At 46.1% G+C, this 10,464-nt stretch overlaps 1 protein-coding gene across 3 annotated transcripts in view; it reads left to right on the forward strand.

Moving 5' to 3' along the window:
* The window catches only part of LOC123995010 (tyrosine-protein kinase Fyn), a 70,645-nt gene extending 61,059 nt beyond the window's left edge, over window positions 1-9,586 (forward strand). For 2 of the 3 annotated variants that reach the window (XM_046298208.1, XM_046298210.1), the window contains 6 exons: window positions 2,590-2,754; window positions 4,748-4,927; window positions 5,529-5,605; window positions 5,907-6,060; window positions 6,351-6,482; window positions 7,630-9,586. In XM_046298208.1, the coding sequence (XP_046154164.1) occupies window positions 2,590-2,754; window positions 4,748-4,927; window positions 5,529-5,605; window positions 5,907-6,060; window positions 6,351-6,482; window positions 7,630-7,838 (917 nt within the window). In that variant the 3' untranslated portion in view covers window positions 7,839-9,586. Of the gene's footprint in view, window positions 1-2,589; window positions 2,755-3,051; window positions 3,208-4,747; window positions 4,928-5,528; window positions 5,606-5,906; window positions 6,061-6,350; window positions 6,483-7,629 lie in introns of all 3 variants that reach the window. The other variant, XM_046298211.1, reaches the window with a different exon arrangement.
* The last annotated feature ends 878 nt before the right edge of the window (window positions 9,587-10,464 follow it).

The raw sequence follows: 10,464 nt of genomic DNA on the forward strand, positions 1-10,464 counted from the left end.
TCCAGCCCCAATCCCTCAGCTTTTTACTGAAACAGGGCCTGGGAGGACACTTTGTTATTGTTTCAACTGCTGATTGCCGCTTTAAAGGGCACTTCATTTTAATATAACACGCTTTTAAAATCCAATATTGGTGCAAAATGTCTAATTAAAATATCAAAAGGACTCATTTCGTGGCATTACCCTTTTGCTTTCTCACAATCTCTCACTTGGGTTTTTGAATCGAGACTCAATTTCGAGGATTATCGACGCACCTTTCCACAGCAGTCACACAGCAATCACATACGGTTGTCAAAAACAACACCAGCCCAAACTATCTTTAAAAAAAAAAATAATGAAATCTTTTCCTTGGAAATACCACTTATTTTTAATAGCCAACGAGGGCTAATAACAGTTGTGACACCTATTGTGTGCATACAGTGTGTCCGACGCCTCTCCCATTTGCCGTAGCGACATGTTTCTTGATCGTGACACTGAGAGATAAAGTACAGTATTGATACCTGGCCACAGCAGCAGGTACCGATGGGCTGGCGTGCAGTCAGAACACAACACTTGTCGTGGAAATTTCCTCTATTTACCAAATCATGGGAGCAAACCACCACACAAGTCACGAGTTAGTTATCAAAGTCCATCTTTAATTATATGAGCTTTATCACAACCCTGTGACTCTCAGATCAGTTCAGTGTCTATCAATGAATTCTCTGAGAGCCCCTTCTGCATTGCAACTGCGATCCTTTAATTGCAAAGAACACACATAGTCAGACAGCATAGACATAATAAATCGTTCAGCTTTGTCTCCTTACTCAAACCCTAGAATCATAAACCAATCCTCCATATCAACAGGCATATATCAAATTGTCATTTAGATACAACCAATTCTAAACACAACCAATCCTGGACAAACTCACGGAGAGGAGAATGATTGCTGTAGGTTAAGATAGGGACAACATTAGAGGGAGCATAGAATGATTCCAGACACTGCCATCCTCCTCTCCCCGATGGGAAAAGTAGGGAGTGACTGGCACACAGACACAGTGGAGCAAAAGATATGTTTACACATGATGACACTTTGACCTCTCCCCTCTCTGCGGCCCATGCAACTTAGTCTTGACATAGAACAGATAACTGCCAATGGCCACCACTATACAACAACAAAATACATTCTTATGAGATATAACTCATAAGCATATCATGAAAATAAAACATCTTACCTATGTTACCAACCAATTCTGATTATTCCACAACACACTTCTGATGGAGAGCCTTTATCTCCCTTTACTGCCCTGAGAAAACAGCCTGGTCCTTATCTCCTGGAGGGGCCCGGGGCCCCTGGCACAGGGCAGAAGCACCATTCCCACACCTCGCTTTTGAATGGGCGGTGGGCAAACACAGCTCCTTCCACTGCGTAAAGGAGAAATGCCAATTTTCATGTCAGGGATGAGAGGACGTGTTGTCGTCCTCACACACAGTAATGGACACAGCTGCCAGCCACAATGGCTTCTGTTGTCCCTGACTCAAATCTAGATGACAGTGCCCTCCTTCACTACACAGTGTGCATGAACATTAAAACGTCCTAGTTGTAAATACGCCGTGCAGTGCATCTGGAGTGATTGACAAGCCACGTCTCTAAACAATTACAGTCGTTATTGTAAAGCATTGGGAGTCACACGTGCCTTTAGCCAAAGTGGAACCATTAACGTGGCCATCTATAACAGGCTGTTGTGGTCAAGCCTGACCTGCCTTTGCTAATCACGTTGTTTCCACATCGTTTCAACCCCCCCCTTCAAAAATCCTAAAACAAATCATGAATCAACGTGGAAAACATAAGGCTATTTCGTCTTTGTTTCACCGGACTTTTAACCCAAATCCAATGACATGGTGAGATGTTTGTTGATTTCATGTTGAATTAACGTTAGTTGACAACTCAACCAAATCTAAATCAAAAGTAGACGTGGAACGCCTGTTCGCAGTGGGTTCTAGCGTTGACTAAGAGCAAAGGCTGCAACCTGAGCAATATTGACCCTTCACTTTATTTTGGAATTCCTTCATGAATTCCTTACATTCAAAGAAATGTAATGCTAAAAACATCCCGTTACGTGTGTCATCAACGGACTGGCAGAACCCTAGTGCAGTACTGTAGGGGGGAGGATGGAGGTTGGAACGACACTCCGTGTGATTTGATGAACAGTAGCTAAGAGGGCATTAGACAGATTGATTCTTGACCTTATGGCCTGGGGACAGACACCGTCTGGGACATCTAGTGGGACACATTGACTGGCTGCTGGATGCACCTGGAACTGTTCTGCTATGGCAGATCCCTTTAACTTACTGTCTATTGCAGCTTCTCTCTCTCTCTCTCTCTCTCTCTCTCTCTCTCTCCCTCCTCTCTCTTCACAGTGCTTTGCTAACTGCTTTCTTTCAATCCCCTTCCTTCTCGATCTCACCCTGTGTCTCTGTATATGCGTGCGTGCGTGCGTGCGTGTGTGTGCGTGTGTGTGCGTGCGTGTGTGTGTGCGTGTGTGGGTGTGTGTGTGTGTGTGTGTGGGTGTGTGTGTGGGTGTGTACGCACACGCTCCTTGTGCCTGTGTGCAGAGCGGGCCGCGGGGCTGTGCTGTCGCTTGGTGGTGCCCTGCCACAAAGGGATGCCCCGCCTCACCGACCTGTCCGTCAAAACCAAAGACGTGTGGGAGATCCCGCGGGAGTCACTGCAGCTCATCAAGCGTCTGGGGAATGGGCAGTTTGGGGAGGTCTGGATGGGTACGGGCAGAGTCGCCTCCGTAAACGTCTGACCGCAGGCTGCGTGGAAGGGGGCCCCTGACTGAGCAAGCAGAGACATCAGACCGAGAACAGATTGACAGTCTACTCACAACCTCTCTCTGAGAGATTTGGCAGAGACCAAAAAAACAACATTTGTGTCTTCACTGTTAAATGAGATGTCTACAAGCTCCGCTCTCTCTCAGTTCAAAATGGCCGCCTTCCATCTGCCTCTTTGCATGTTCCTCTCCCTGGTAGTTAACCCTGTGTGCCTTGACTTCCCTGTTCCTTCCCCTGTAGAGAGTGCGGATGGTTTGTGCTTTAATTTAACGGGTGTGTGTGTGAACTGCACCCCTGATACTATGGGCCTGACTCACGATTCCTGGGAAATCGCCAGAGACTCACTTGAGTTCGAAGTAAAGCTGGGGGCGGGATGTTTTGCTGAGGTGTGGTGTGGTAAGAACAAAATAGTTCCATTCCGTTCTTTTCATTTCTATTGAGGGGTGTCCGGGAGGGAAATTGGATAACTTACATGTATTTATTTCTAAATGTAAAGGGGTTTTATTGAATCACCTGAGGACTTTTTCAGGCCAGTCAGCAAAACACAAAAGGAAACTTTTGTGCAGGTAGTTCTGTTCTGTATTATAATGGTTAGTAACATGTACGTTATCATTTCTTTCCCAGGATACCCTTAGATTTTTGCAAATATTATTTGTATCATGCTTCAGTTTAGGCTTCAGGCTTAAATCAATAATCCTAGGTTGACTTTTAAGCATACAATCTCACTATATTTTTTTATGTATCCTGTGTTGAACTGGCTACATGGACTACATTTAAATCCAGAGATCAGGGGTGTGTCCTGTCCTGTTGTAACATTTCAACAGGCTGTTTAGGGGTTTGGAGTTTAGGTTGGGGCTAGTCCCAGCTGCTAGCCCCAAACCCTGCTGCTAGTGACACCCAGCCACCCTGGGATACCATTACCTTAGAACCCAGTGGGTGACCTCAGCACAGTAACTGCACAGCGCCAGGCCCCAAAATGGCCGACGAGGCCCAGCAGCCATAGCTGTGTCACTAATCAACACTGCTCTCAAGGATTTCTGAGTGTGCTCTTAAATGAAACCCGCCACAGTAGAAACGCATGTGAATTCCAAATGTCGCCGAATGACTGGAGGTCTGTCTTGCCTTTAGGTCAGAGCTGATATTTCTGCATTATTTACTGACACAGAACACATCCCAAATGGCATCATATTCCTTACTGTATATGGTGCAATACTTTTTGAACAGAGCCCAATGGGCCCTGGTCTAAACTGCTGCACTATATAGGGAATATCGTGCAATTTGCGACTGAGCCACAGAACAAGCTAAATGACCTTGTATGAAGAATCGACCATGATTTTCAATGGTTCAATATTGGGTATATGTAAAGTACTGTAGAGAAGAACATTGGCATGGCCACACTGTGCTACAGTGCAGTAACAGGCACAGCTCCACAGAGGGGTTTTTACTTATGAGGCTGTTGCGTTTGTTAATCATCCTACAGTGGGGTTATCCTTCCCCGTGTTGGTATATTGTGGGGTTTAAAACCTCACCAGATCTCTCTAGCGGCTTTTGAAAGCCATTTGAAATGAAGGGTCGCTAGAAATGTCATGCACATCGATGCGTCCCTCAGCACAACCTTTAAAGGCAAGAAGACTTCAATGTCCATTTCTGGGTTGTGTGCTGTGTTTGTTGGTATGCCAAAGCAAGAATGATTTTAGATATGAACATACTAGATTGTGCAACAGCAATGCCTAATTACATTCACAACAAAGCGGGGTAATAATTGGACAGTTTTCCAGATTAAGTCTAGTCTTGGACTGAAAAGCACGCTTCACAGATCATCTCCATTTGAATAACTTCTTAGTCCAACGCTAGGCTTAAACCGTCTAGGAAACCGGCCCCCGGGAGTTGTGAGATGTGACGGCTGTACTAATTCTTTGTCCTTGGTGGGTAACAGGAACGTGGAACGGCACCACTAAGGTGGCGGTGAAGACGCTGAAGCCGGGCACCATGTCTCCCGAGTCCTTCCTGGAAGAAGCCCAGATCATGAAGAAGCTCCGGCATGACAAGCTGGTGCAGCTCTACGCTGTGGTGTCTGAGGAACCCATCTACATCGTCACTGAGTACATGGGCAAAGGTATTGTCACTCTCACACACACACACACACACACACACGAGTGGACGCATGTACACATAGTCAAGACACACACACACACGCTATACACACACTCCCACCCACACACAGTTCATGTTGTGAAAGACACACACCGACCCACACGCAATACCTTTGTCCACGTACTCTGCGACGATGCCATGGAGGAAAAACGGACCGGAGCACTCAGTCCAACATTGACGACGTGGTGAACCACCACCTTCGGTGACACGTTGTAGGTCCAGCTAGATCGACTGTGTAACCGCCTGCCTTGTGTCGTCGGCCCGGTAGTTCTTATTCCTCTGGAATATTGTTTTCATTCATTACGACAATAATGAGAGCCTATATTTAACTATGACGGAGTCGGCCAAGAAGCTGACATTTTACGAGCACCACAAGAAAGCGCTTCAGATCCGTGAATTAAGTATAGAAAAGGCTGGGATGGAAACTTTGATGTGATCGTTGTTTCGTTGGCAGGCTTGGGAAGGAATCCCACATGTTGGTCAGACTGCTGTCAACTGATGTTTCAATAAAGATCTGCTATTTCAAATGCATGTCCTGACAACAGAAATCTCCTGTTGTTTAGGAAGCCTCCTGGATTTCCTGAAGGATGGGGAGGGACGGGGACTGAAACTGCCCAATCTGGTTGACATGGCAGCCCAGGTAAAGCCCTGATAAAAAATGTAAAAATGTCACTCATTCCGCTCGGTGTTTCTATAACGGAGCTCGTGAGTGACTTCACAAACAAGACGACTCGGCAGCACTGACACTTCAAGACAGTGGTGTGTCACCGTGTGCAGCATTCTCTCTGGAACTAAGTCGAACGCAGTGCTTTTACCGTGTGTGTGTGTGTGTGTGTGTGTGTGTGTGTGTGTGTGTGTGTGTGTGTGTGTGTGTGTGTGTGTGTGTGTGTGTGTGTGTGTGTGTGTGTGTGTGTGTGTGTGTGTGTGTGTGTGTGTTCCAGGTGGCAGCAGGCATGGCGTACATCGAGAGGATGAACTACATCCACAGAGACCTGCGCTCGGCTAACATCCTGGTCGGGGACAACCTGGTGTGTAAGATCGCCGACTTCGGACTGGCCAGGCTGATTGAGGACAACGAGTACACAGCACGGCAAGGTGAGGTCACACACACACAATAACGAAACACAGACACACACTAATGATTGCCTTAGGTCATGAAGGGAGTTCTTCCAACACTGGCCATAATGTGCACATCATCACACCCTGACAGGATGTCAATGACTCCCATTTCAGATCCAAAACGTGTGCTCACTGTCTGCCTATTCCACTGTACTACAGACTAGAACAGAGACACTGGGAGACACTCCCAGCTCCAGAGAGAAAGAATACCATAGCTAACTTACATTCTGTCATTTATTCATACCTCCCCCTCTGTTCGCTCCCAGGTGCTAAGTTCCCGATTAAGTGGACAGCCCCGGAGGCTGCGCTGTATGGAAAGTTCACCATCAAGTCAGACGTGTGGTCGTTTGGCATCCTGCTCACCGAGCTGGTCACCAAGGGACGTGTACCCTACCCAGGTGAGGAGGGTCAAATAACCAGAGATTCGACGGTCACGTCTCCAATGGCATCCTGTTTAGTTTCTAGAACACTAGGGTCCTGGGGACTTTGTTGGACGCAACCCTTGTGATGTAATGTCCACATTCTGAGTTGAGTCCTCACTTGGATTGCAAATAGGTAGAGGGCTATGATGCAATTATACACCCAACAAGAGTTTATATAACAAGTGGCAGGCAGCTCCTGCTGTTTTTACTGAGCGTTAAAAGAGAAGGAGGGGTCTTTAAACATGGCTGAGTGACTTTGTTTTCCTGATACAATCTGAGATTTATAACCGTAATCCAGGGCCTGCCTCTGGGCCGCTGCTGGTCCATGTGAGAGGGCTGGTCTTGGGCAGGGAGTTGACTGAGATCAGCCTCTTTGAGAGAGGGAGGGGGAATGGGGAACACATGTTTGTCCAGATGGGCCACGCTGCACTGGGCTGGGCTGGTGTGCGAAAAGAGGGGGGGGGGGGGGGGTGAGGGGAGGGTTTGCACGCTATGGGGGCCGAGCTGGGACTTAGGGGATAATAGCATCATCCTGGAAGATGTCTTAGCAGCTTTCTGACGCCCTCCCTCCGAACTGTTCTTGTTGCTGCCGAGGCCACATCTCGTAGCTAGTGAAAAATAGATGGCAAGCCACTCCAACGCCCCCAGGTTGTAAAACGTTTGACCCCTGTGTTACGAGAAAGCTTTTCCCAGGTCCAAATGTTGCCTCAAGATCAGCATCTCCAGTACAATGGTTGAACGCTCAATGTCTGTGTCATTAAGGTCATTCAGTGGAGTTAAAGTCTAAACAGATCTCTTTCATTGAACCGATTTATTGATTACTTGAAGAGCCTTTTTCTTTCCTCTCTCTCTTATCTCTCTCTCTCTCTGTCTGTCTGTCTGTCTGTCTGTCTGTCTGTCTGTCTGTCTGTCTGTCTGTCTGTCTGTCTGTCTGTCTGTCTGTCTGTCTGTCTGTCTGTCTGTCTGTCTGTCTGTCTGTCTGTCTGTCTGTCTGTCTGTCTGTCTGTCTGTCTGTCTGTCTGTCTGTCTGTCTGTCTGTCTGTCTGTCTGTCTGTCTGTCTGTCTGTCTGTCTGTCTGTCTGTCTGTCTGTCTGTCTGTCTGTCTGTCTGTCTGTGTGTGTAGGGATGAACAACCGGGAGGTGCTGGAGCAGGTGGAGCGAGGCTACAGGATGCCCTGTCCCCAGGACTGCCCCATCTCCCTTCACGAGCTCATGGTGCAGTGCTGGAAGAAGGACGCCGAGGAGAGGCCCACCTTCGAGTACCTGCAGGCCTTCCTGGAGGACTACTTCACGGCCACGGAGCCGCAGTACCAGCCAGGGGACAACCTCTAAACGCTGGGCTCTGGGCTGGGGACTGGACTGAACCGTGGCTCTCTGGAGCCACACCAGGGACCCGTGCACCTTCCTCAGCTCAACAGAGCATCTTGTCTCAACTCTCCTCCAGCTCCCAACACTCTCAAACATTCTCCGTGGCAAACCCCGAGACAGACTCAACCGACTGGATACCAGAGATACCAGTTAGGAGAGAGGGAGGGAGGTTTGTGGGTGGTTGGGCTAGTTATGATGTAATGAAATGCCTGTATTCAATGTAAATAGGAACAGCTCCTCTGCCTAACTTTTGGTTTATGTTTTGGTGGTTTGTTTGCTTCTGTTATGGCATTTTGACTGATTTTCTCCATGATGATGATAAAGAAAATGGTCAATTAAGATGATATTTTCAAAAGGGCACCATGAGACCATGATATCTTGTCACTTCTAATCCAGAATATACAGGATATGTCTGTCAAAGCGAATATTTTTAAATTATTATTTTGGGGGCAATTTAATGAACACCTCCATAAATTATTTATTTCATTTTTGCGGTTTTGCTCATGTATAAAAATAAATAAGAAAACCAGTCCTGAGTGTATTGCCTCAGTGTATAAATAATGTTTGGGGCAAAGTCATCTGTTTTACAGGGACTTGAGGCAAGCATGACAAAATACTCCGTAGAGATTTATTTTGCACCTCATGGATTTAGTTTGATATGATTTTGCTTTTATTTTGTTCATCCTTGTAAAAATAGTTTTGTCCTCCTCAAAGTAATAGATGTTAGGCTAATGCCGTAACAAAGTTATTTTACAAATAATGTATGTTACATTTTGTAATTACAGCCAAATGTGTGCGCATTATACTTTTGAACATATCTCTTCTCGCTTACCAGGTTTTAAGAAAAATAAATAACGGGGGAAAAGATTGGTCTTTCCAGGTATTATTTAGTGTGTACCGGAAGGACATAATGTTTATTTAAGAAGAGAAAGATGTTCATCTCTGCTTTTAATGGTCTTATTTGAACATGTATACGAGTTCCATTTTAGCAGCCATTCCAAGGCATCCATCTGATGGTCCTTGTTTCCTCCTTGTTTCCTCCGTGCCGTGAAGCCATGTACTGGGAAGTCTTAGTGGGTAACATCTCTTCCTCCCTCTGTGAACAGTGACATGCCCCCATCCACCTGCTCCTCAAACGCATGTCCCACACTGTCTGCCTGTCTGCCTGTCTGTCCGGCTGCCTGTCTGCCTGTCTGTCTGTCTGTCCGCCTGCCTGTCTAGGCAGCACAGCACCACCAGTAGGATCCTTCCTCAGCTCATTTCTGGACCACTTCCTTTGGATGACTTTTATCTTTTTATGTTTAAACTGAAGTGGATATCTGAAGTCTTGCGTCTCCTGTTTCAGTTTTATGTTTCTGTTTCTGTTTTATGTTTGATTGAACCTTCATTGGAGAGATCTCTGAGGAATGGGGTGTAATGTATCTCCAGGGGGAACGTTGCAAAGACACTGGTGAAGCGGCCGGCTGTAAAGTTTGACCTTGTTTAATCTAAATGTAGTATTTGTTCTCATCTTACGATAGTGTAAGTGCTAATAAGGATCTGTTTAAGATTGAGCCCCCTCGTCGGTTTTACAGCTTAACAGTTTTAAAAGTGTCAGTAGCCTCCCTGGTGTTTAATTCTTCTATTTTTCCATTTGTTAACATTTTCTGTTTTGTTAATTCAGTGGTTTGGCATTTGAAATTCAAGAAGACCAATAAACATTTTACACTCTTTCCACTTATTTTATATATTATTTCATGCTATGGAATTGCTGCGTCTGTTGCTGTGTGTGTCTAGACATAATCCAACGGGCCTGTCCATCTCTGCCTTCGTGACCACACAGCTCCAGGGTGAAACAGAAGAGATTTAAAGAAGGCACGCCTTTGTCATCATTGGACAGGAGTCTCCAGCACCTTAGCTGTATGTTGAGGGGAGGGCCAGCAGGCACCTAAGGAGGTGCTAAATGACTGCTACATGAATACAGGGTAGGGCTACAGCTGGGATGAGGCACCGGTGCCAGCTAGTTACAGGGGAACTCTACGGTCAGACCGACAAACACACACACACACACAGCCTGCAGCTCATACAATCACCTCACAACTCGTCTAGCACATCGCCAACTCCATTGGTAAAGTTTGCAAAGGGACACCTTGGCAATGGCAGTAATATGTTGGCTGATAAGCTGCAGGGTATTTGTTATCAGGTGAGAGTCACTGCACAAGTTCTGTAATAGAAGGGAAAAAAGTGTTATGTTAACTTTGTGCGTTCAACAGTCATCTTAAATTGTATTTTCTGTGAAGACCACAAGAGGGAGTCTTTTCCATCACTGTGTGATGGAAAACCACACTGTCGAAGTGTACTGAGCCCTATCAGCCAGCAGCTGCCAAGATTGGTGACTTCATTGAGGAATCATGGTAACTTGTTGTTTAACTTGTAATTCATCTCCTTGGATACATCACTATAACAATATGTCAATCAATATTCTTAGAAGGATATTACAAGAATCTTATTTAAGCACATGAGATATGTTGATTCCCATGGCCTCGCTCTCACAGATCAATGTAAACCCACCAGAGGTCTGTCTACCTGTGCTTCAGGTGATGTGACACCT

This window comes from Oncorhynchus gorbuscha, linkage group LG14 (genome assembly GCF_021184085.1).
Source record: "Oncorhynchus gorbuscha isolate QuinsamMale2020 ecotype Even-year linkage group LG14, OgorEven_v1.0, whole genome shotgun sequence".
Lineage (NCBI taxonomy): Eukaryota > Metazoa > Chordata > Actinopteri > Salmoniformes > Salmonidae > Oncorhynchus > Oncorhynchus gorbuscha.